Below are 27,772 nucleotides of genomic sequence, written 5' to 3' on the forward strand. Positions count from 1 at the left end.
TTCTGTGATGTGATCTATCCTTTAAAAAAAAATGCGAGTAGGGTCCTATTGAAAAAGTGGGTCAATGAAGCTATTTTTAGTAGCCAATGCAACACCCCTTTTTGTAAACAAGCAGAGGCACAAATTCAGAAGGAAACCTCAGCCTGCTACGTTGAACAAATATTCTGGGAGAAATCAAGGTGTTCAACTTGCGGGTAAGTGGGGTGAACTATTTATCTGGTTTCAAACTTCACCTCCCTGCGGAGATGAGAAGCTGCGTGAGGGCATGAAATGACTGGGGTGGGGTGGGGGTGGGAGGGGCTGTGATAAACTGGGGACTTGTGAGATTTGTAGGGCTCTCTGTTCTAAAGTGGGCTTCTATTTCATCATCTCCAAGCCCCGGCGCCTTGCGTGGCTACCTTGTTGTAATTCCTCCTCATTTTCTGGCTTCCTCTCTCGTGCTGCCTTTCATTTCCAAAGACGGCACTTGAAAAGGAAGTGTTTGCTGCCTTCTGCCGTGTTAGAAGTGACACGGTGGGCGATGATGTGATGGAGGCGTACCAGAGACAACATCCTCACATGCACCTTACCGGGTTTAATGTTCTGCAATTGCACACAAAAAAGTTTGTCAACTAAACAGAGCGTGAGGTGACATATGTTGAGAGCAGCGTCTTGAAGCTGTGCACAAAAACCCCACGTTCGGCAAGAAGTGAAGGAAATGAACAATAAAAATTTGGCTTGCCTGTTTCAGGATTATACTCTGTCAGCGATGGCGGTGAAGCAGTGAATTACTGCTCGTCTTGCAATCAAGCCCAATAAATCACATGAGGCTGTGCACTGCCCCAAACAAACAGGCAAGAGAATGTCAGTGAAGCAGAAAGCGATTTAGCGGCAGAGCAGAAAATGCACTGTATTCCTACAGGCATTGCATGACAAATCTGTGAACTTCCACTAAGTAGAGGGGAGCATTGTCTGTAGGAATTCCTAAATGACTTTTTCACCTGAAGCAAACCTGGGACGAAGACTTCATAATCATTCTGAATTATAGCACATTTAATCAGTTTTACTATGACGTCAAATTAATGATTTGTTGTTGTTGCTTAAAAAGAAAACATTCGCACTTTGCATGGCAGGCTTTTCTTGGAGTGGCTATTTAAGCTTTCCAGAGGACATGTGATACCTCAGCCCCAGGGGGAAAACATGCAAAGCCATTAGTTACCAAAGGGGAAATCACTGTTGTTGTAGCACCAGCGCTGCAGCAGGTTTATGAGCAAACCCTCTGCAGCTTTATACCTTCATCCATCCAGTCATAGTGGCAGAGGCTGTATGTTTCCAGGAAACCTCACTAATATTACTCACCTTGAGTGAAACTCCTGTGATGTAATAACCAGTAAATCTCAGAACTCGTGTGCAGAAGTTTCATGTTTCTGTTGTAAGATGAGAACTGAGAGGAGAAAAAAAAAATGCTGATGCTTATGTTGTAGCAAGGAAAGTGTGAAAACAAGTTTCTTACAGAGTTGATAGAGGTTATGTAATATCAAATGAGCAAGGGCACTGGCAAAGCTTAGAATATACTGCCTTGCTAAAAGGCAGCAGTTAAGAATAAATGTGTTACTTGCCATCCTTAATTCATCAGCTCCAATCTGGCTTTCATCCTCCTGTTAGTGCCACATATCAAAGCTATCATTTTCTGGCTACTTTTCAGTGCCAGTCACACTGCGAGCTCAGGGCTAAAGTGCTACTCAGATGAGTCGGAAACATCGCGATTTATGATGAATTCACGATATCCGATCGGTGTTTCCTGCAGCCTGGATGGGCCATGTGGGAGCAGTCACTGTGTCCAGGGTGACAGTATGTCACAGGGAAACAGTTTGGATTGGTAATGACACATGCCAGGAGGGCTTGTCTGTTTTACAGTCAGAGGTGACGTGAGGAGGACGAGACAGAATCAGGATGGCAATGAAAAGGAAGGAAGAGAGCAAAGGCACGTTAGCCTCAAAGCAGCAGGTGTACAATAAGATGGAATGAAATGATGTCAGTTCATCCTACTATACTCTCTGCAAAGTTATTGGACAATTAGCAGAAGTTGGCTGCTGACTTAATACATGTTAAACATGTTGTAATCACACATGTAGAATGTGAAAATGCTCTACATGGCCCCGTTGTCCATGTCCTCTGCTGCAGTTGTATCATCACTGGAACAACACTGCCACTCAGTGGTTGCATTATCTCTCCCTCTGGACAAAACTCAGTGCAAGGTTGGCTTAACCACATTAATACAGCTCATACAGCTGCACCATAACTGAACTCATGAGGATCACTTGAAGTTTGGTACCAGGGGGAAAACACTTTTAATGCGTAAATATGGGGCATGGGATCGCTGTTATAATTTTTAATACTGTGCTATCTAGTATCACGTGCTTTTTACACAATGTTATACCAATGTCTTACTTTAAAAGTTTGCATACATCTAACTGTCTCACTGATATATCCTGATGTTAAACAATACTGTTTGTCTGGATTGACATGATTAACCTGCAAACCAGGACCCTTTGGGGCAGAAGTTGGCTTCCAGCCCCTCCTTTACATCATGTTCCTATGCTATAATACACCACATTTGAGAAGCATACGTTAATTATTTTACCTTAGTCAATGTAGGCCACTTCATGATCCGTTTAATGTCATTTGACATTGTAGTTTTGAGGCGAATATTCCGAGATAATATAATTAAGCCACTTACCTCAAACCAGATGACTCAATTTAGTGGTCCACTGTCCCAGGGGAGTTTTGCCCAGCTGGTAAAAGAAGAACAGTTCTGTATTTAGTGCAAGAAACTTGTTTTAATTTGTAAAATAATTTTACTTTTAATGTTCAAAAGGTTCTTTGTCTTACGATCCTCACACGAATACCTATTCAGGGAATTGTTTGGCATTTTGAGGAATACATTTATTGTTTTTTTTGGTGGGAGCTAAGAGTTACATACCACTCTGGTGTCTGTGCGTTAAATGAAGCTACAGCCAACAGCCAGATTTCACACATTTTAACAAGACAGTTATCTCAATTGTTTACTTTGTGGTCGCACATGTCGGCCTAAATAAGCTGCTTTTGATTATGTATTTGAAGTGGTGTGATAATACGTACAACCAGATACAAACTGTGGTTAATCTTTTTTCATACGCTCAAATAACTGTTTTTGTATAATTATGTATGAAATATTGGGTTTTATTTCGATGTTATTGCCAGCGAGGGTGCAATTTGTTGTTGAATCTAGAAAGAGAAAGACTAGGTGTTATTCAGTGCTTCTAGTTTTTGCCTAGCTAAGCTAACTGCCTCTCATGGGGATTTCCTGTTCCTGTGTTTTCACTACCAGTGGTAGTTTGCTGCAACTTAACTTAGAGGTTCTGTTAAGGGTATTTTTTAACATAGGGGCGACGCTAGCAGTTTCTCACTGCTTTCAGGCTTATGCTAAGCTAAGCTAACCATGTGTAACTTTTGCCAGGCAAGGGGACAATATATTTCTCAAAATGAATAAAAATGGCTAAAAATGTTCACTTCACAAAATAAACTTGAATAATACTGTTTAATCTTTCAAATTGCTGTTTATAAACAATGCACCAAGCTGTTGCTTTACATACCAACTTTCAACCTGAAAACTGAGATTATGAGCCACAAACTATTCATGTGAAACTTTGTCTTAGACCTGGACAGGGAGGGTCAGGGCCTTGAACCTTTTATCTTGGAGAAATAACAGCCCCATGTCACACTGATTTATGTGTGTACTATCACTTTCAGGCTCACCAGGCACCAAGCAGACTCTCCTGAAACTCTCCATCACTGACCTAAGACGTCCCTGTGAACCACACCTGACAGGTCAGGTCTCGGCCTGATGGTCATAACAGCCAAGGTCAAGTGAAACTGTTGTCTGCAGTCATCTGGGAGTGGAGCCTCTGGGTCGTAAACGCAGCGGTCAGCTCGCGGTCAGTATGTGCAGCGCTCCCACGCCACATCATTGTCAACTGAAGCCAACATACAGTGGTCCTCAGATGCACTTAACTGTCTGAAAGAATTAGGGTTATTCCAATTGAGATGGGAAAGTTAAACAAGATAAAAGATAAAGATGAACAAAAAAAAGTAGTTGAATGACCGGGACTAGAGTATACAAGTGTTTCCCTTGAGTCACTTCCTGTCATGTTACCTGAGAGGATATGGCATAACATTCAAATCATGGAATTCATACATATACACATCAAATTTCAGTTTGTTTGCCTTTGTCTGTTAATCGATGGTCAGAAATGAAGAAGGGCCTCAGCATACACTCAGGGCATTTACCACACTGGGTGAAATTACACTCCTACAGTATGTGGAGCTTTTGCTGGACTAAAACATTGAAGTTTAGGAGTTTTCCAGCTCATCAAGCTTCAGCTGAGTTAATGAACCCTGGTGGCCCAGCCCCTACGCTCTGGTCTGAGCATTACTCATGGGCTAAGCAGGGGAAAAAGGAGCTGGCAGTGTTGCTACGCCTCAGCAAACCACTGCACACACACATACACAGATCATGACTGTGGGACTTTCGAGGTCACAGAGGTCTTTGCAACATCTGCCGATCCCATGTGATATCCCAGGAGAGTTAAATCAGGCATCGCTGCGATATGGGTAAACAAACACAAACGTGCTGGGACATAATTGAATTACTTCCATCCGCCAAGAATATTGAAGATGAAGGGTGCATGCCCCTGGACATGTTTGTGTGTATGTTTGAGCTGTAAAGTGAACTGATGTCGTCTCACTGAGAGGACTCTCTGGCCCAGATTCCCTGAGCTCCCTCACGTTGTTTTCCAGAAGTGTACAACATGCCCATCATGAGTATACTTTCAATTCACTTATAATTCTTCTGAAAAAGTAAAGGGAAAAGAATAATATAGTATACAGAATCTTTCTGCTGTTTGATACACACAACCCGAACAACCTCCCTTCTGCCTCCACAAGCTGCTACGATACGTTGTAATGTGAAATAATAAAACCATTGGAACTACTCAGCTATATAGAAATAGGCTGTATGAGTAAAGGAATAGCTATAATTTAGGAAAATACCCCTTCTTTGTTTGCTTGCCACAACTTAGATAACAACACTGATAACAACTCCCCTTTCAGCTTTGTGATTGGTCTCCACCATCTCAGGGCTCTTCATGTTTACCAGTGAGTTGGGGACTGTGTCTGTCTGGTGTTTGGCCCTGGGGAGGTAGCATTGATTCTTTTAGCTTTAAAAGCTGTTTAACTTCATTAAGAGTGAAAGATGCTAAAAATAATTTAAAGAAACCGCAGTCTGATATCAATTTTCTCTTTTTTTGTGAACATCAGTGACCAATATATATATATTATTTTGTTTTCATTTAATGTTGAATATGGAAGCTTTATATTATAAAAATATCACTTGTGGTATCTGGGGCTTATATAAGAAAAGATTTTCTATTGATTTTTGCTTAAACTCCCCAGTTGTTGAGCATAATGTTATATGTGCAGCACTGTATATATAGTGCAAGCATAACATCATACAATAAAACAGAAAACACTCAAAACAGTCTCAGATACACATGTATGATGCATACATATGCAAGATAATATTAAGTTCGCGGGGAACATTAACTGCACTTATCTACAAAGGAGAGCACATGCTGCACTACTCACGATGCCATTATAATGCACTACATGCAGCAGTTTTTCATCTAAAACATCCAGTGGAAATATGACATGTATTATTTAACCTATTATTAATTCATGATAAATTCCATCTGTGATAAACATGTATGTCTGTGGAGAGCACCAAAAAAACTGAGCAGGGAGACTGAAGCATCAACTTAAGGAGATACACAGTAGTACCAAGTGAAACGCTTACAGCTTGGCATCAGTCAGCATTTCCAGTTATGCGATGTTGATTACTTGGCCTAGATACAACAATATGGATTATTCTTATCCTCACTTCTCTGAATGATGTGATGCATCACGGGGCAAAGGCTTTTTAAGTTCACTGGTTTATTTCAAGTGTGTGGCAGCAGAAATCCAATGCTCCAGTACGGCACTGTCATGATGAGCTATTTCCGTTAAATGACGACCCAGTCTGTGATTCAATTAAGTTCTGGTCTTTAGTTTGCATTTATCACAGCATCAACTCACGGAAAAACAAGACATTTATGGATTTCATAAGGATTTTGGAGAAATTCCAGCCACTCTATTTTAGCAGAAGCAAAATCCAGAAAATGCATTTTGAACTCATCACTGAAGCAAGGAGGAGCTCTGGATTGATTTGATGTAATTACTTGATCGCAGCCGAAAAACCCCAAATGAGATCTGGACTGAAAGCTACTGGCCATTCACGCAAACACTAAAGAGCATGGAAATCTCAGCCCGCAGTATGTGGGAGTAGTTAAGCAACCGTGCACAGAGAATGCCTTTAGAAATCTGTCTATATTTCTTTGACGGCTACAGATTACAACTGGATTGGTTTTGAACCTCCGACAAGGCGTTGGAAGAAGTCCCTGACAGAGTTGTGACTGGGAACGAGTGGCTCCATCGTATGCTGTGTCAGAGAACATTAGCGCAAACGAGGATTGATGTTTAAATGGTGATGCTATTCAAGGATTGGTGGGAGGGAAAAGTCTTATTTGCTTTCAATGATCTGGTTCATCCCACAATTGCTTGATTGTGTTATTGTCCAGTCGAATCATGGATGCCATTCACTGGTATTTTAAGAAAAGATGTCAAGACAGGAACATAATCTCGAGAGAGGAAATTCAAAGCGAGCCAAACCTTACATAAGCAGTATAAATAGTGTGTTACAAAAATGTCCAAGGTTAATCTAGGCAGCAGTTTAATGTTTCCCATATTCAGTATGGATTAGAATTCCACCCCAAAAAGTTAGAATCCCTCTTGAGACATAACATATAACATGGAACCTAACTGGTTAACATTGAATGTCTGTCTGTGGTTGTTAATGTTTATAAACTCATTTAGTGGGTAGGATCCATGTTTTCCCCCTTAGCACCAACAACAAAAACAGCAGGCACATTAGCAATTTACAAACCTTTATACATATTAAAAATGTTGATTCCATCAGTAGGGGCTGTAAATCCTATTCATGTCCACAGTAAGCCTCTTTTATTTCACATAAACGACAACAGATTCACAAAGTAAAGTCATCAGCCTCAACAGTTCCCTTAACTTCAGTCCAGCTGTTCCAAGACGCAGATACTCATAGAATCTATCAGGAATTTTAAAGATAATAAATCAACATTTTGAGATTTGTCAACATTTTCTTATATTTCTCTGAGAATAATCACGGATCTTGATGAACAAAATCAGGCATGTTCAGAGGACTGATATTTATGAGTGTGTGTCATTTTGTGTGGATCCAAATAAATCTGGATCTAGTGAATTTAAATGTGGTTTCATACGGGGACTGTTTGGCCTCAGCGGAGGTTTGCACCATACTGAGTTACTAGTTACAGCTGTTTTAGATTATATATATATATATATATATATAAAAGTCATTGAAGCCAAAACCTTTTCAGGTTTCACTACCTGAAATCAACAAAATCTTAATTTAGTTGAATTAGTTGTTTCAACCATGAAGCTTGGAGCAAGTAGGAGCTAAATGCTGAATGAATGAATCTAAAATCTAAGAGCAATAAACTGATATTTAAAGATGATCCTGCAGCTCTCCCATTAGTAGATGAGCAGTAAGTGTGTACAGTTCACGTGCCTCTGTAAATCACAGTGATGCTGCAGCTCACGCCCTCTGACAACACCAACCAGACAGGAACAGGGAACAAGGAAGTTGTTGCACCTGTTGCTGACTCTGACAAACTTTCAATTCCTGAGAAACTCGATCTTTGGTGGTAAGTAAATCCTCTTTATAACTTCTTAATCTGTCCAATGACACACGGTGCTTTACTCTTGTTGTTCTTCTTACATGTATAATTTGGATTGTGGGGAGGTTTGTACTTCTGGAGGAAAAGAGTTGACAGGATGTACAAACCTTCACTTAAATACACGTCTACACCTCCGTGTTGTCCATCTCTTTAGAGCAGGTGTTGAGAGACTCCATCATGGCAGAGGCTGAGGGGAAAGCAGCGTCCAGTGACGAGCAGCTGCAGCCGGTCAGCGTCTCCTCCAGCGGCCCGGAGGACGGTCAGCCTGCTGCCCGGACACAGAGCACCGAGGAGCGGGTAGAGGCGGGAGGAGCGGCCCGGGCAGAGAGCACCGGGGAGCGGGTAGAGGCGGGAGGAGCGGCCCGGGCAGAGAGCACCGGGGAGCGGGTAGAGGCGGGAGGAGCGGCCCGGGCAGAGAGCACCGAGGAGCGGGTAGAGGCGGGAGGAGCGGCCCGGGCAGAGAGCACCGAGGAGCGGGCAGAAGGAGCGGCTCTCTTGGCCAACCACGATCCCACCTCTGTGACCTTAGCTCTGGACCCGTTCAAACGGAGGAAGTTCTTCGTGTTGAGGGTAAACACGTCAACATTTCCACCTGCTACAAAGCAAACAGTTCAAGTGGCTCAGAAATCCTACATCACATTACAAAAACCCATATTATTTATCCGTAGGCCAACACAGGACAAAACGAGAAGAACCTGTACAGTCAGTAGAAGAATACAGTATCTCGGACTTTGGTACTTTGGTACATTTGTACTTTTTATCTCATTGGCCATGGCTGTGTTAAGAGCATAATATTTTTGTATTATTTCCAGGGGACACTGTACCTCATTTAATATAAATGTAATTATAATCCATGATATATTAGTTTATTGCGGATATATTAGTATCTGTGTATATGTTGTCATAAAGTAACAAGAGATTACAGTCCAAGAATGTCATTCAAAAGCAGTTTTAAAATGTCATGGTTTATTTTTCAGTGATGTTTGTATCTTGACCACACATAATTAGTATTGGCCTTAAAGGTTCAGTGTGTAGAATTTAGTGATCTCTAGTGGTGAAATTGCATATTGCAGCTGAATACCCCTCACCTCACCCTCCCCTTCCAAACATGAAAGAGAACCTGTAGTAGCCTTCAGTTGTCATAAACACTGTGTATAGTTTGTCCAGTCTGGACTACTGTCAAAAACATGGAGGCCTCCGTAGAGAGGACCTGCTCCAGATGTTAATATAAAGTATTTAAATATAAAAGGCCCATTCTAGGGTAAATAAAACAGTTATTACAATTTAGAGGAAACACACTAGTGCAAACATCACTAGGATTATTTTATATTCAATATCTGCCAATAGATCCCTTTCACATAAATCTTACACACTGGACCTTTAAAATCACACAATAGGTTGTGCTATAATCTATAATATATTTGTTTTCCTTTTCTTGTGAAAACCATGTTATGCAGTCCAGGAAAAGAAAACAGCTCCTTAAAAGTAGGGATTAATCAACACCTCTGTGGCACAGTGTCAACAGTGAAGTGAATATTATCAGTGTCTCAGAGGGAGTGGGCCTGTTGTATTGGATTGCAATGGAGAGTCAGTCACACCTCCCATGTTGCCAGGCCGACTCTGCACCAGGCTCAGATTACACTAAGACCGTCAGGAGTCCTTAGTGTGAACTCCTAATCTTTTTTAAGTTCTCCAATTTGGCATAGAAATGAATCACAAAGTTCAAGGATTGAATGGCACGTTGTGAAAAGTGACTGTGTGTATGGGTAGCCTTGGTAAACAGATGCTTTGACTGTGTAATGTATTGTGTACTGAAGCTTTCTCTAGTGTCTTCAAATACCTGAGTTACTCAGATTTATACTTGGAAGCTGCACGCTCAGCTGTCTTCATTTACAGTCATTTTCATATGCCAAGGCTTCATGTTTTTGTTTATTGTTACTCTGTTTGACACGCAGACGCACTGACATTTTGTTGGAGTACCGGTCCCAGCTGCGCATCTGCCTCAAAGATTACCCCTTAAGCTTTCTGTGTACATATTGTGATTGTCACAATGGAAAATTAGAAAGTGACACCCGTGCATTTCTGTCTCTGCAGCCTGGCACTCTGAATCAGGCCATCAAAGACGTCGAAGCTCTGGTGGATAAAGAAGTAGATGGCAGCATTCACGGCATCTGGCTGATGGCAGAGTGAGTTCATGAGACCATGTTCAGCTTTGTGTTCATGTTCACATGCTGAGTAACATGTGCAAAGTGAAAAGCTTGTATCCTGAATTCGTTAACCCTTCATCTTCTTCTCTGTCTTGTTGCTGGTACATGTCCCATTTGTTACACTTTTCAGCTTAGAAATATTGGAAAACACACAATGGTAACACACTATAATTCAGATGTTTTGTTTAACATATTAGTAAGCAAACAGTGATGTATAATTTCACACATGAGCCAATCCGTAGAGTATCTAATCAAGCATTTATTACCTGTGAATTAATGTGTACACATTAATTCACAGATGAGTTTGAAACTATTAAATTAAAGGTTATTCTTGACCTTGGAAATAGTAAATGGAATATATAATCAAGGTCCACTTACTGAATTTCGCACACTGCTTTCACTGCATGAGATGACTGGACAGCGTGTATTCATGAATAAATAATTAGCACACTAGTAATTACAATAATTGAATCATTCAATTTGATGAATAAATTATGATTATTTCATATTTATATAAAATAGAATTGGAATTTTGTAAGATTTAAACGTATTCAGTACGGACACAACTGTGTTGTATGATATTGATGTGGTAACTTGGGATTTAATGATTCTCAATGTTCTTAATTGTTTTTGGCCAAACATTTTTAGTCTTTGTAATAATCTGGATATTATCCATCTTTACCATCTTAAACTGGCCTAATGTTTACCTCAGGCTAATCAGTTGATCATGACTGGATCAAAATAGTTACACATGCAGTAAGAATACATAAAGTAGGTGTCATATTTACAAAATATATATATTGTCCTGACTTTAAATATAATAATAATAATTATGTGATTTACTTGTTACAGTGGTAATAGTGAAATGTAAATGGGAGCCTAGAGATTGGTCTGTAGTTCCTAAGGACAGAACAGTATGAGTTTGCACGTGTCTTTGGACACTTGAGGTCATAAAATAATCAGGAATACATCCATAAATTAACTATAGATGATTGAGAGCATTAATGAGGTGACATCATGACGAACATCTAATAAGAGTTTCGTAGATGTTATATGATGGAGACATGTGCAATAATTCAGTTGATTCTTAGAAAGTGAGTATCCAGTTGAGGACAAACTAAGTCAGAGACAGGAGTTGGGTGGTGGTAGGGGGGGGTCTTTCAATGTCCTCTAACAGTTTTCTGCATTGGAGGAAATAGGGACACCAGCAGAAGCTTACTGATCACTGGTATTAAATAAGAAGCTAGGGCTGTGCTAGTTGGTGCTGATGAGCTTACAAACATATTTTTCTCCTGCATCTTTAAGTTCGCTGTTGAAAAGACAGTGATAAAGATTTTATATGCCCGCAATGCACTGAGAGGAGGAGTGAAGACAGCGACCGCCTGTCCTAAAGTCGACACATGTATAATGTACTGCAGTGCAGAAGCGTGACGCCTTAGCATCGTCAGATCCACACGTCTTCATTAGTTAACCTCTCACTCACATATCAGTGCCCTTATCAAAGCCAAAGCTCACGAGTCACAGCAGAGGTAGCGATCTATGTGACTGGAATGCAGAGTAAAATGAAGTGACTGCAGGACATTTACCAAGTGCATTTGCAGATGTCAGGTTGCATCACTCCTGGACGAGCTTTCAGGAAACATTAAGGCTGCCCATGTGAGAATGAATAATACATCCCATTTATACAGCTCTGTCCAACACACATTTATGTTTGTCCTGCATTTTGCCTGCAGTTATTGTTGTGGCAACAGATGCCTCTGCAGGATGTCTTGCATTAGAAAGAGTGAATTCTGTGGTAATTCTGTAACGTTTGTGGCTGAGTCAGAGAAGCATGACATCTAAGAATCTAAGACTCTAGTGTGTCCTATAGAAGTAAATCCATGCAGGCCTCCATGTTTTTGACTTGGCACTGTGTTATAGTGTCAAGCCTGAGCGGCAGCAGTGTGTTGCACCACCCACAGTCTGATCCAGGATCTGTGTAACACCTCTGTTCCATCAGTGACCCGAGCCAAGGTCAACTTTTTTTATTAGTACTGTCAAATCTCTTCACCCACACCTTCCCCATGAGGGGTTATTCAGTCAACTGTTTTTTTGTTTTGGCCTACGGCTGCCAGCAGCAGTCAAGAGAGTTTCAGTTGAAGTTGGCCACGTGCACCCGGCTCAGTGGGCTGTAAGAAAGAGAGCCACACCAAGAGAATCCATGCCAAGATGAATTAGTTGTGTGTGTACAGCAGCGAGGGAGAGAGTGTGTGTGAAACGATGCTTTTTCTGACTGCTTACATGCTTTTGTGACATTTTTAGAAGCACTTTGAGGGCATAAGAGAAAGTGGATTTGTTGCTTTGAAGGTGTTTTATGTTTATTAGATTCCTCTCTCTTCATTTCTCTTGGAAATAAAATGAGGGACTTAAAAATATTTGCATGCATACTGCTTGATCCAAGGGCATTTTCCCGAAATTATGAATCCTTTACAGAACATAATTGAGCAGCTTTGCTATACATTTTTTTCCCGTCCATCCATATATTATCTATACCACTTATCCTTTGAGGGTCGCAGGGGGACTGGAGCCATTCGCAGCTGACTTTGGGTGAGAGGCAGGGTACACCCTGGACAGGTCGCCAGTGTCACAGGGCCAACATATAGAGACAAACAACTATTCACAGTCACCGTCACACCTACAGTCAGTCTGTAATTAACCTAACCCCATTCTGCATGTCTTTGGAATGTGGGAGGAAGCCAGAGAAAACCCACAGAGACATGGGGAGAACATGGAAACTCCACACAGAAAGACCCGGCTGAAACCGGGACTCACCTGTGTTTTTTGGTATTAACGGCAAATAACGACAGAATACAAACGTGTAAACTTTTCATCACCAATAGATCTACTGCAGTGGTTAACCAACTTCAGGTTTCCCCTAAGGGGTCATGAGATAAAACCTAGGGCTCACGAGTAAGTGTCCCAACCTTTGCAACAGGTTTAAAAATTGATGGACATCTACCTAAGGGTCCTTTACACCGATAAATCTCCCCAAAATAATAGATAGTCAAGGATCAGAATGTCTCCTTGGTTCAAGTCCCTCCTGAGGTTTGGAAGCACTGATGATAAACAGGATGGTAAATGGTCTGTATTTATAAAGCCCTTTTCTAGTCTTGATGACCACTCAAAGCACTTTACAGTACAGGATAGGAAATAGTGTTTTTGTTACACTTTCTTTTAATCTTCTCTCTTTTTATGCCTCTGTGTCAGCCAAAGCCTTCTGAGGCATTATGTCTTCAGGTTTCCATCCGTCCCATTCTGTCTTGGAACACAATATCTCAAGAACGTCTTGAGAGAATTTCTTCAAATTTGGTAAAAATGTTCCCTTGGACTCAAAGATGAATTGATTCAATTTTGGTGATCAAAGTTTACAGCAACCTCATTATCTTGTGAATATGACATATCAAGAACACAGAGGTAATACCTTTACATCTGGCAAATACATGCACTTGGACTCAAAGGTCAAAGTCACTGTGACATCACATCTTTACAATGTTTCAACAGAATCCTTAGCACAAGTGTTCACTTAGACTTTCATGTCTGATTAGATTTTAGTGGTCAAAGATCAAGATCACGATCGACTCACAAAACATGTTTTGGCCTCTTGAACATGAGACATCTCAAGTCTGCCTTGAGGGACTTTCTTAAAATTTTGACCACTTGTCACTTGGACCCAAAGATGAACTGATTAGATTTCAGTGGTCAAAGGGTCAAAGGTCACAGTGACCTCATATGAGTCTGAATATGAGTTTATTGACTGAAACTGCACTGGCTGGCTGAGGCATACAACTAAAGGGCAATGATTCTAGTTACCTAGTGAATGACTTTGTTTTAACTGTAAAACAAAGTAAAAGTTGAAGGTTGGTTGCTTGTATTTCATTGAGGTGGGGGTCACAATGTAGAAATGTTTGAATCTGATGCTCCAGTCTAATCCTAACACTGCACTATACACAGGTACACAAATAAAACGAATGCAGTCTAATCCAACAGTCCTGTGATAAATCCTCCGTCCATGAGGGTTGTGGTTTTCAGTTTTTTCACAACTGTTTTTAGTGGCTCGCAATATACTTTGTTGTCATTTTAGAGGCATCAGTTTGTTTTACATTATGCAGAGAAATGTTTCTGTTACCCACACTTCTTCATTGACATAAATGGGATGGACAGCACTGTTGCTTTGGCCTGCAGTTGTTTTAGCTGGTATACTAGTGTTTACACAAAGTAAACACACAAACATAAAGGAGTCAAATGTTCTGTAGTGTGTGACAGTAAATATTGTTATATATATGTCACACATAAATTTGGTTGTAAATGGAATGACTAAATAAATTCTGTTTGTGTTAAATTTTAAATATACATATAAAGAAATGATTTTCCACTATAGGTCTAACACAGTGTCCCCTGTGTGTATTTTCTCAGGGTGGATCACTGGAACAACGAGAAGGAGCGTATTGTTATAATAACGGACAACTCTCTCCTGATCTTCAAGTACGACTTTGTCATGTTCAACTGTGACCAAATGCAGAGGATCCCGCTGAACTTTGTGGACCGCATCACTCACGGCACCTTCAGCTTCCCAAGGCGCTCCATACTCCGGTAGGTTCACTCATTGTAGTCTTTATCTTTCCTGCAGCAGTGAACAGTAGCCTGATGAACCTGCAGCTTTTTCTGAGGTTAACATCTTGTAATTTGTGGTGGGAAGCGATAACCAGGAAACTTCAGCTTCACAGAGATGTGCTCATTACCATTTGAACAGTGTGCAAAAAAAAAGAATTTTATTATAGAGAAAGTCTTAGAGCTCCCGTCTCATTTTCAGTAAGTCTGCTCAAGAATTTCTCTGTAGAGTAGCTAATTAAAAAATAAAAACCCGACTTACAGAATTACAAATATTAGCCCTAATTATATGCTCCATGTTCTAATTTGCTTCACAAAGGAAATGTATCTCTGAAATCCCTTTGTCTGATGATTACCATTAAGCTCTGCCACAAAATCTGCCTCGTCACATTTTTTTCTAGGTTTACGAACTTTTGTTTGAAGTATTGTATCATACAACACGTCTTTATGTAACAAATTTATTGAGAAATTTGAAGATGTCATGAAAAATGCAAGACGGAGCCTTTTTCATAAAATTTCAAAGATTGCGAGAGTATGAATGATTCACTAAAAAGTAGTCGCAGTGATTTGTATCGTCAGCGAGAACAGTGACAGGAAGCGGAGGGCATCGATCAGAAGGCTGCGTGGTGGTGAGGGGGATACATGCAGAGGATCGGTTCAGGATAGACGAGATCAACCAGGGACACGTGGAACAGCAGAAGTGAAAACGGGGATGGCAGCGAGACGAGTGTGCTGAGAGGTTTTCGGGGGGTAAGGAGTGCATAGCTGTCACTTGGAGCTGTCACTTAACTGATTAGTGGCAAAATTAATGTAGTCCTTTCATCTAAACCTTTTAAAGACGGCTCAAGGGATACCAAACCAACTAAAACTAATTTGATGAATAAAACGTAATGCGCTGTGAAGAGCTTAGAGAGCGCAGCCTTTATTGGAGGCTTTATCTCTGCACATTACGTTAAATTATACATAAAACGCTTGTGAAAGCCACCCGGGAGTCAAACAGTAAAGAGACGGTTTCAAATAAGAAAAACCAGAGCCTCAAACATTTCCTCTTTCTGTCTTCATCTTCACCGCTCCCTCCCTCTTTTCTCCCAGTCTTCCTCTCTGTCTCTCCCTCAGGAAGTGTCTTCCTTTTTTCGTCTAGGTCATTCTGTCTTATTTCTGGCAGACAGTGATCAGTGAGTACATGTACAGATGAAAATGAATCCTCGCTGCCACTGTAACCGTACACAAAACTTTGTTTCCACATCAGTGAAAGAAAAGTGCTGAAAGTCAGGCTGAGGAAATTAGTCGATGTTACATTCATTTTTTTAAAACACTCGTAGTGTGGAGGAGTTATGGAGGACCACAAGTGTCACTCAAATGGTAATAAAGCATTTCATTAATACATTTGTTTACAAATCAATTCATCTACACTCTAAAAAATAAAACTATAAACAAATAGACTACATTAGGAAGCAATTCATTATTAGGGCCCGAGCACCTCCAGTGGGAGGCCCTATTGAAATTGTTTGATATTGTATTAGAAAAAGATTGGAATTATAAAAATGATTTACAAATTAAACATGAATCCAGCAATGAATACTTTAAGATAAATGGTTTACAAAACAACGAAAAACTGTCAATAACTACATGATGAAATAAAAGAAACTTGTATTTGAAATGCAGTTTTTGAAATGCAGTTTAAAAAGTGAAATACATGACTTAATTCAAAAACTGAATCAAGAATACACATTTTGAGCAGGTATTTAAAAAGACAATTTACTTCCCCATTTTTTCTTTGTGAGTCCAGGTATTTATCTATCTTTAAACTGCATTTTGTAAACCACCTTATAATTTGAACTATTAATTGATGGATTACTATTTGATTTATACAATTCTTTTTACTTACCATTAAAATATCAAATAGTTGATATAGTTTGTGATGTAGTGATTTATAAGAAGGTAAAGAAGGAAATCTTGCTAGCAAACAGTTGTCTATTTACACAACCAGCAGGCATGATACTACATTAGCATTTATTTGGAGTCATGCTTCTGTCCACCTGATCAATATAAGGCCAATATCTGCTGTCACTTCTGCTCTGTTCTACGATAAACAGCAGTTCATTATCCACACCGCTAATTCTTTAAGGGCCATATCGAGCTGGTGCCCATCCCAGCTGACATTGGGCGAGAGGTGGGGTACACCCTGTACAGGGCCAGAGAGAAACTTAAGTTGCTAAATGCTACATGTTCTTCACTAGATAGTAAAGGGAAGTTGGTGTACTATAATACTTTTTTAAGAGATTGAAAACATTTGCCCAATTAGTTTGACCACAGTAAGCTAATATAAATGGAAAATTGATTTAATGTGATGTAAGAGTTAAATGCACATATTTACGTTCAAGATGTAAAGAAAACATTACATACACTCAGTTAGTAAGACGAACTGAGTAATAGTAATACTCTGGAGAATGTCCGTATGAGCCGATGTGAGAACACAGCAGGCAGACAGATGCAACAGTGTCAAGGGAGTTCCTGGTGACGACGGCGGTGTCAGTGTGGTGTAAACAACAGCACGTGATCTCCCAGTCGAATACGTTACATCCTGCCTCTGCCTGCTGCACCACCCCTCACCTGAATGCTCTTTCTGTGTTGCTGTGAGCGCGTCGGAGCAGAGATTATCCCGCTGCGTTGTTCATATGTGAAAGGTAAACTCCGGAGAAAGTCAAGACCTAATGTGCGGATAATCTCTGGAGCTCATGTCTTAAAAAACAGCTGTACATGCACATATTTTGTATTTCCGGTCATCACTTTGAGGGATTAAGACAGTGTTAACTTACAAAATGTAAATCCTCTTCTGGTATTAAACATACAAATCATGAGAGAACACACACACAACAAATAAAAGAAAGGACAAAAATTGGGGGGATAATCCCAAATTAATTTGTCACATAGAGAACTATCTACTGCTACATAATTAAGTTGATAAAAGTTCTGTATCTCTGTTCCCAGGCCTTCTCCAGATAACTGACTGACAGTATACACTGATTTAAGCTGTCACAGTAATGACACTTGTCTTGTGTGTGAAATATAGCTGCTGTTGATTTGACTGCTGACAGTTGTCATCTGACCACTTGATGTCAGTGTGCACCCTTGGTAGTGAGGGTTCAAGACAGCAGCACGCCACCTCACATTCCTTCATCTGTTTGATGTTGTCACGGATGATTCTGAATCTCTGCTGCTAGAGAGCCTGTGCACTGTGTCGCCTGCAACAAATACGACGCCGTCACAGTCACTGCAGAAAAATAACCTTTCTTTCTCCGCGCTGAGGCAGTTAATTGCAATAGATCTTGCATAATCATTTTTAAATGTTCTCCACATTCTGTTTTTCCGTAGCAGCACATCCACTGCTCGTAGATCTTTGTTTTCAGCCTATTTTGCAGTGATTTCCTAAGTTTTGATGCCGCGAGATCAAAGATTGATGTTTGTGAAATCACCACAGGACACTACAGCTGCTGATAATGGCACGTTAGTATTTTATATCAGAAGTAATGTAATTAAACTTATGTGATTGAGACTGAAAGCACTCTCATGAATGTCTGACCCCGGTGTTCCCAGACCATCACAACAAAGAATATCAAACTCCCTCTGTACAGCGTCTTACTTGGCGTCAGCCGGCTCGTCTGTGCCCCATCAGCTTCCCAAAACCTTGATGATGCCAATAGAAGGTGTTCGGGGAGCGTCAGTATTTTTAGTCCTGATGATTTTTGTTTTCATCACACATTCTCCAGGTAGAAGGGGAAAAAAACACATTGTATTCGACATCTGTGGGGAAAGATGTGTTTTAAGTGCCTTCTTTCCAAACTGTCTAGACAAACTAATTACCCAGAACATCAGCTATATTTTTTATTCCTGTCTGAAAAAGTTGGGTGTGGAGGCTTAAAGAAGCCTCGCTAGAGGTTGCTTCAGTAACTGTTGTAAAAAATATATATATTTATGAAGGCTGGAAATAATCCCAGTACTGCTCTCCTCTGTTTCTCGTCTGATTGGATGGAGGGTTTTCTTCTGAGCAAGGCCTCAGAGGGAATCATGCCTTATTTAGCTCCCCACCTTCAACTACTTAAAACAGTTTAATTAACTTGAATATCCTCCTGACTCTGTCAATTGATATTCTGACATGAGTGAGCTCATTAATTATTTTTAATGTTGTTTTAATGGGTTGCAAAGTCTGTAGTTTGAGTCTGTCAAACATGCTTTTAAAAGTCATCCTCCTCTCATTCTGCCATGTTTCTGGCCACACCTGTACAAAGCAAAGCAGCTAACACATTCAAACAGCAGAGGGCAGTGAGTAAGTGAGATCATCCACATAACATCTCACCACATGATCATTTAGACTCTCACAGCTTGTGTAATGTGAGGCAAGAGTTAAATGCACAAATTTATGTGCATATTTAAGGTGTAAAGCAAGTAAAACGTGTGGCCGCACCACCCACTTTAAAGTAGAACTATTATTCTTATTTCTAGCTCTATTTTGAATCTCCACTTGAGTATCTTCGCAGGATTCTTAGATCAAACCAAGTCCTTATTTATGTCAAACTGGCGGGAGCGATATGCAGCCTCTGACAGAAACAGGAAATATTAACTCAGGCCTCCTTAAAAGCTCACCTTTATTCTGACTGGCTAAACATCCAGAAAGCTGCCAAGCTCCCATGAGCATCCTCTCACCAGTGTGGAGGTTCTGTAAGTTTTGAATTATGTGACAGTTGTGTGAATTGATTCGAAGTGGCAACTTCTCAAATCCATCCATACATGTCCCAGACTGAATCTGATCCTGAATATGAGAGAGGAAAGCACAAACATTTGCAGTTTGTCTCTACCTACCGACCCAGTCTTTCAAACATAATTTTGTATATATAATTGTTTGTATATCCCCCTGTTTAAGGTAAAGTTGTTTCTAAAACATTTTTTATCATATCTGTTCAAATCTTTCACATTCCAAGAGCCATCAATAAAGTTGTCCGGGGAAAAAAAGGAAGAAAAGCTGGTGTCTGTGGCCCTCGCAGGACTTAAATAAACACGACGTACCTTCCTGTAAACGCTGGTGTAGCTGTCTGTCACTAACCAACCCGCCTGCCTGTGATCCCCCTGCCTTATGCTCTCACTGTGCATGACGGCAGTCTTCAGCCAGAGAGACTTTCACCACTGAAGCCGAGACGATAGTCTAACTAGATATTTAGTGAGGGAGTTACAGAAAAGGAGTCTTCTAGCAGTTGTCAGCCAATGCACGTTCATGTGTTTTGCGGTGTAGCTTTGATGAGAGAATCAATGGGAGGGGGTGGGATGTATCACTTCCTTTCTTTGTTTAAGTGTAGCCTGACCTTGTTAGCTTTTCCAGGATTACCAATCCCAGCTTTAATCCTGTTATTGTACATATGAGAAATGTGAGAGAATGTTGGCTGAATTGGAAAATGTCTTCTGAAATGAAAAATGTTATATTCTGATGTTGACTTCATAGAATATAGTGCAAACCTGCAGATGGGTTATTTATATGCTGAAGTATATTCAACACCTCTAATTCTTCTCAAGTAGGAAAACGAGTTATGGATGACTGTATGAAACTGTGCCTGAAAAGAAGAACCATGGGAACCTTGCAGTCTGAAGCCCGGGCCACGCTGTTGTGGAACGGCTTGCTTTTGATTTTGGCACCTATGTTTACAGATTACAGCGGCCACACTGCCTGCGGTTCAGCTGCAGTTCAGCTTCAGCCACTCTGCTCTTCTAGAGATTCGATGTCTCACCTATTTTCTCTGCGTACCTGGCGCAGTTCACAGCAGAATAGTGAAAATTTACTTTTCTTTACTTTTATGTTTATCTGTTGAATATGTCACAAACATAAATGTTTGCAACACTTTGTGTACCCGTTTCAAAGTAAAAGCACTCCAGTGTTTCTGTTGATTAAATCCATTCATTTGTTTTTTAAAGGGTTTTTATTAGGAAATATTTGCAGGAGCGGAAAATGTACGGCCTCATACTGTTTAATACTGGTATGTATTTGAGTATATAGGACTACTTTATTCAAAGAAAATATAGAAGCCATATTTATGGCCATTTTCAAGGCAAACCCTATGTAAAAAATAGCAGTAGCAGCTCTGCTGCTGAACCACAGATCCCTGTGACATGCAGCAGAACTGCAGCGCAGCCGTTCCGTGGCTCAACCCCTGCCAGTGTGACCCGGGTGTGACACCTGAGCTTTTGTCTTACAAGATTTACATTTACATAAATAATGTTGTCGCCCCTGTCTGTTTGTTGGTTGGTTTGTTTATTTGTTAGCAGGATTGTATAAAAGTGACTGATTACCATGGAACTTGGTGGAAAGAATGGTTTATGGGCTAAGAGATAATTCATTATTATTTGGCATTGATCTAAACAAAGCAGATCAAGGATTTTTTTTATTTATCTGCGAGATAGGCCTTTTTTTCACCAGTTTCCCAGGGAATAATTCATGGAACCTGGGATATTCAGCTGACTGATCTCTACAAGTGTGTGTAATTTGGCACATCTTGATTGAATTTGGGTTGAACCTTTATTTGATACTTGGAAGTACAAGGTATTTGTTTATAAAAGGCTACCACTATAGCACAGAATGTAAATACTAAACTCATACTGTACTTAGTACAGTCATTGTCTAATGTACTTGTAGTACAGGCAAATTACATACAATACAGAATCAAATTTCTTTGCAATGAAAATTTGCTTGTAATTGTGATATTGGAATACTTGTATTTATTTATTCATATACATTGTCAGTGCAAGCATTGCCTCATTATACTATATATTTTTTTATAGGGACACTGGAAGAGTTGTTGTTCCCATGGTAACTACTAGTGAGCATCCAAATAAACAACAAACCACATATAGGTCTCCCCTGCATTCTGACACCAGGGACTGGCATTGTACAGTCTATATGTAGCTTGATATATGAAAGATGAGGAACATGAATGATCCCCAGTTATTCTGAATTCTTTCACAAACACAAGACTTAAAACACAAAATGCAAAATACATCTATCCAAGCAAAGAGAGGAGAGAGAGAGAGAGAAGTGGGTTTGAATTCTCTCAGCAAATCAAGTCTTTGTATCACCAGAACACAGCATCGCCAAATATCGTAGTTCTACCTGTAGCCTGAGTCCTTAAACCAGGCAGAACAAAAAAGAAAACCTCACATCACAGAAACAAAGCATAGATCAAGAGCAGAGTGTGCACGCTGGCTGCTCCCAGGACATACAGCAGAAATGAATCAACGCCAGTGGATGTATAATGTTTGGGGCATGCTGCTGTAAATTCATCCACCTTGGGAGCATCGTGCAGCTTGTGGATGTGCTTTTTCAAGGATGAAATATCTCAACAGCCTGCAGCTATGATATCACAGCTTTTGCATCATGACATTGGAGTAGCTGTATTTTTTTAGGTTTCTGACGCAGCCTGAGCAGCTTTATCATCAATAATGTAAATATCCTTTTGAGCTGGAATATCAGAAACTGTGTCTTAACAGGTAAACTAAACTCGTTGTCTTTGTTTCTCTTGCCAACACTCCACCCTCATCTTTTTTATCAGTCCTTTCACATTTCTTATGAAACCCTGTTGGATGGATAAATGGATGATGGCTGACAAACCTGCAGGCTCTATTGAGCAATCAGAGCAGATTTGTTTGTTCGCTCTGAGACAATGTGGGACACTTGCCATGACAACTGCAGCTGGGCTTGATATTTATCTTGTGTGTTGACTTGCGAGTCTGAAGCGCTTGAAGGCCCATTCAAGGGAGTCATTTTTTTGCCACTTGCCCCTAAGCTCAGAATACAGTGCTGCTCCCCTGCATGGGTGTGTTTTGTATAAACACTGTGGACTAAGTGGAACTCCACCAGTCGAGGGTGGACAGCGGACACAGATGCTACTAAAGTGTTAAACTTCTGAATGACAGAACTCAGGTGTAGCCTGCTTTCGCTCTGTCTGTTATTTTGTGACTGTATCGAAGTGAGGCGCAGTGAAAGTACAAACCCCAGCTCTGCCACATAAACACAGTGAAGACTTCCAAGGCCTCTGGCAGCAAAGCCCAGCCCTGCTTTGCCTGTTTGGGCCGGTCCCGCTCCCAGTGATAGCTTACCTGTGGAATTTGCCAAAAGCTTTTTTATATCCCCATGTATACAAGGGCAATAGCTGTGTGCACTTACAAAGGACAATGTGTACCAACGTAACCCAACCATCCTCACTCGCTTTTGCTGAAATATAATCAGTCTTTTAGTCGGGGCTTTGCTTTTGTACCAAGTATTTTCTTTTCTTCCTCCGTGCATAACATTTACTCTGGAGGAGGCACAAAATGTTCAGCGGCAGCAGCATTGTCATTTTTAAAAGTGCTTGTGTAAACAGGGCTAGATGATTGCATTATGATGCAGCCCCTCCCTGGGACTGTGACATATCAATAGCTCCACCACTATTGTTTAGCCTCAGGTGTTTAATTCTGGTTGGCAGGAAGTGCTGTTGCACAAGCAATGTGGTAAAATGAGCACATCAGCATGACAGATCATTAAAGATATGTCACACCTCGATTGGGAAATGGCCTGCATGCTGATTTATTTATCTTACTTTCTTCATTGTTACCTTATTTTTGCAAACCAGCAGGTACATGATGGATAAAACATCGCACGGTTAATTTTTTTTACTCCTTTAACGCTGACCATGGTATTAGTCACAGCTGTTGACAGATTTACAAAAATACAAACACGTTGTGTGATTGTCATAATAAGATGCACTGTTTGCGCAACTTTTAACATGCCCACTGGGAAACGGGGCATTGTTTGTTGTTGATTGTGTGGTTGTCATTGTGGTTGTGTGTGTGTGTGTGTGTGTGTGTGTGTGTGTGTGTGTGTGTGTGTGTGTGTGTGTGTGTGTGTGTGTGTGTGTGTGTGTGTACTTTGGAGTGTATCTCCAGATGAACACATTTTCCAAGATAACCTCATAAATAATAGAGAGACAATCTAAAGTTCGTATTGATCAGAATTTGATTCCTCCTCATATGATGCCAAATGATAAGTGACATCATGAAGAAGTCACAATAAAGTCCCGAAAATGACTTCATGGTATGTTTGCATTCTAAAATCAAGTAGGAAAAATTATTATCAAGTATTCGGAATGATGTCATCATGACATCATGATGTGGTCAGAAAATTGTGTCATATATTGTAGAAATTCATTAGCTTTTGACCAATAGAATTAGAGACACAGTCTATGGCTCTTCGGCTCATTTGTTATCATATGGTAAAAATTACATCACGATCACCATTTTAAAAAGTCAGCGTATTTGCAACACACATGGGCAGGGTATGCAAAAAAATTACTTTTGCGTCTTTAGTTGTATAAACTATTTTAACAGCATCATCTGTGTCCATGTCCATTTTCTCTGTTTCATTTAGCTCGTGTTTATTTGACTACTCTTCAGGAGGATCTGTCCTACAAAGATATGCAGCGCATGGTGCTTTAAACTCTCTTTGACCTTCTACATTTTCAACAGCAACAAAGATACCATATTTCACCCATATAATACAGTCTTAGAGGTATGAGAGGCCTAGATCACATTCAATGGACAAACAGTAAACAGAGAATTGTAAAGATCTTCACAGCATGTAGATCAACACCAACATGCTTTCAAAGATGGGATCTCTGAGTGTGTGGAGGTCTGTTTGCTCTCAGTCTTCTGAGGTTTCATTAGGCTGAGAAAAGATATGACCTCAAGGCATTTTCATTAAAACCTATGGTATTTACAGACTAGCGAAAGAACAGCAGAAGAAAGAGAATATGAGAGAGTATGATGAACACACTGTAAATTACCTCTAAGCCTGGTAAACATGAGATTGCCCTCACATTAAGTATTTGCCCTGAGGACAGATTAGTGGCATTTTTTTTCATTATTCTAACATCGTTACCATGGAGCTAACAGGTCTGGTAATTCCCCTTTAGGCAAATAATGTGAACTGATGTTAATACCACAAAATAAAGATAATGGCCTATTAAGGGGTATTAATTTCATATCAGAAAGTATGCTTTTCTTTTTTTGCACACAAATCTGCATGGCTCTCAGGCCTTAAGGTCAGCAGTTGGAGATGGCAGAGACTGCAATTTTTTAGTAGGTCTAGCTTTTCGCCTGATAATCAATTGAACTAAATACTGACTCTCAATTAGTTTCCCTCATCATCAGCGAGATGTCAGGTAGATTCAAAGTTATATTTCTCAATGACAGAATACAGACACATAATTTATGCAAAACTAGGTAGATCGTATATCTCCACCAAGGCCTAATAGTCCTAATAATCAAGATGCACCAAACTGCACACACAGATATCAGTTCGCTAAATGTGCCTGATTTAGATCCATGAATTATTCCCTAAGAAATCTGTGAAAATGTTAAGAAAACAAACAAACACCCATCTCACAATTAAAAAAAAGTAAAAGATTCCTGGATCCGTCGATTTGTTTGGATCCACTCCAAGTTTAAAGTTTCATGAAAATCTGTTGTGTAGTTTTTGTAATCCTGATGACAGACGAACCAACCAACCAACAAACCAATTAACAGGGTTAAAAACATATCCTCCTTAGCAGAGGAAAGAAAAGTATGCAACATAATTATCACTTAAAAAAACCCTCTAAGATGTACCAGTATTTGTATGTGGCCAGAGAGAAAGAACCTAATTATATTCAGTCCTTTGTCCCTGATTCTCAGGAACAAAACCAGACATTGTTTCTGGAAAATGTTGATGTGATGACAACATGAAGTGCAGAAGCTGAGGTTTTATCACATAGTGAAGTGGAATGTGTCGCTGACAGCGTGATACTCACAGTGTTTTGATGTGTTCAGGAGAGAAGGGGAGGGGGTGCGAGTCTTCTGGGACCGGCTGAGAGAGCCCTCCTTCACCTCCAGGTGGAACCCCTTTGCCACTGACTACCCTTTCAACACCTTCACCTACCACCCTGTGAGGAACACCGATGACATGTTTACCGCGCTCTGCGACGTAAGTTGATGTTTGGAAATGGTTGTGGTTTTATTTACAGATGCACTTAAAGTGAAAGGAATTTGATTTGTAATCAAGGAATTAAAGTGAAAGGAATTTGATTCGTGATGCTCCCGGTGCTGAAAAAACAATTTCCTAGTTAGTCAAACAACACTAACCTATAACCAACTGGAGAATGTAGCTACGACAGTACAGTCGAGTGTACTCAAACGTTGCCACCGGCTTTTGCCTGCAATGCAAAATATGGCCAAGTATAACGAAGGTGGAAGAAGGTAATGGCTGCCCCTGCAAAGACAAACACTGGCGACATAAGTTGTTTGCATCAAGTAACAATACGTATAGTTATATTGATATGATATGAGATCTATCTGTGTGTCAGGTGTTTAGTCATACAGCTCTACTATTGACTATAATGTATTTTAACTTCAGTTGCATGTTTCATGTCGTAAGTTCTCCAACTCAAACAGTTTAACAACATAAAGACTAAGCCCATTTACCACAACTTGTTTTATAATTTGTCAAACTTCTTGTCAGTTTTCTTTCTGAGTCATCAAACATTACATACATTATGCACATTTCTGTGACTGTACATTGAGGGGGACTGGCAGCTAAGCCTGACTCACTCAAACTGGTGAGCATAGACCTGGAAGAACATTTACTAAGAATGCTGCACAGTCTCGCCTCCATTATGACGTGACATTTAGATATGTGTCTGGTGGGGAGACTATTGTCAGTGTAGACAGGTGCAGGGATCACAGCAGATAGGCCATTTGACCCCTGACCCCTGACCCCAGCCTCTCAAAACTTTCTTTTATAAACTATTATTTGTTGATTTACTGATGTCAAAAAATAAATAAGATGCCAGTGGGGCAAGCAAAGTAGGAGGTCTCTAAGAACCACCTCTGACCTGTCGACTGAGACTGGCTCCAGCCCTCCCACGATCCTCAAACGATAAGCAGTATGCAGGATGGGTGGAGGGATGGAGATTGATCTTGATTGAGTAGGATCAGTTACCATTAAACAAGTTTAATGATTTGATGCAATGGTGCTTGACAAGATGTTCGATTGAGGATTGACTCACACTGAAATAAGCCGTTTTTAGTGTAAGTGTAACTAATGCTGGACCTTAAAACAAGGGTGCGAGAACTTCCACCTGGAAATAAATGTGTTTTCTGATAAATGTCTGATCATCCCGTCTTCTTGTCGACAGATCCACAACTTTCGTGTGCAGCTCCTGGACGCGGCACAGAAAGCCCATGCCATAAAGCCCGTTCCTGGGAAGGCCAATGGTGTCCTGGTCTTGAATCAGCACATTGAAATTGAGGCCTATGTAGGCCTTATGTCTTTCCTGGGAAACCAGAACAAACTGGGCTACTGCATGGCTCGAGGAAATCTTGGCTTCTAAACATAATCTAATAATTTATTGCTGTCTTGAATTCACGTTGATTCGTTTGTTTACAGAGAGTTCATTATTCTTGAAGGGTTGACCAGGGATTGTTTCAGTGTTCAGGTTTGCTTGTGTTTTACGTTGAAGCCCTGCTTCCCAGGATGAGGTGTATGAGGTATAAACAACTGTGTGATCTCCCCCACTGCTTATTACCAGTTTGTGGTGTCTGAGCACTCGCAAATATCCACATTTCAACACCGCTCTTCACTGGATGACGGATCTCCCGCTGCTCTCAAGGAGCTTTGTATTTGCTCCTCAGTGATATGGTAATTCAACTCTTTTGCAACGGGACTCCTTTCTTCCTCCCCCAGTGTCTCTGCTAAAAGCTCATTCCCATGCCATTCAGCCCCTTAGAGATTCACTGGAGCATGAGGGCACATTTGTCAGTTTATCATTTGTAGTGTATTTTTACAGTGCATACAGTGCTGGAATTTCCCTTTGATTTGTGTGTTTACTGTGTGTCATTCCGCCTTGTCTAGTATCATGTGTTTGTCTTGTAAGCCTGTCCCTGACATGAAAACATAAGCTC

At 40.4% G+C, this 27,772-nt stretch overlaps 1 protein-coding gene across 6 annotated transcripts; it reads left to right on the forward strand.

The window, feature by feature from the left end:
* Positions 1–127: 127 nt before the first annotated feature.
* tprg1 (tumor protein p63 regulated 1) lies at positions 128–27,772 on the forward strand. Of its 6 annotated transcripts, none has more exons than XM_034583314.1 (7): positions 143–194; positions 3,772–3,956; positions 8,059–8,474; positions 9,999–10,090; positions 14,564–14,740; positions 25,643–25,796; positions 27,007–27,772. In XM_034583314.1, the coding sequence occupies exons 3-7, from the start codon at positions 8,082–8,084 to the stop codon at positions 27,199–27,201; spliced, it is 1,011 nt and encodes a 336-aa protein (XP_034439205.1). In that variant the 5' UTR covers positions 143–194; positions 3,772–3,956; positions 8,059–8,081; the 3' UTR covers positions 27,202–27,772. The 6 variants fall into 6 exon arrangements, with proteins under 6 accessions (XP_034439206.1, XP_034439205.1, XP_034439207.1 ...); XM_034583317.1 differs by lacking the exons at positions 143–194; positions 3,772–3,956 and adding an exon at positions 7,767–7,871 and having other exon boundaries at positions 8,059–8,207; positions 8,253–8,474; XM_034583318.1 differs by lacking the exons at positions 143–194; positions 3,772–3,956 and adding an exon at positions 7,767–7,871 and having other exon boundaries at positions 8,059–8,207; positions 8,298–8,474.

Source organism: Hippoglossus hippoglossus, chromosome 4 (assembly GCF_009819705.1).
Source record: "Hippoglossus hippoglossus isolate fHipHip1 chromosome 4, fHipHip1.pri, whole genome shotgun sequence".
Lineage (NCBI taxonomy): Eukaryota > Metazoa > Chordata > Actinopteri > Pleuronectiformes > Pleuronectidae > Hippoglossus > Hippoglossus hippoglossus.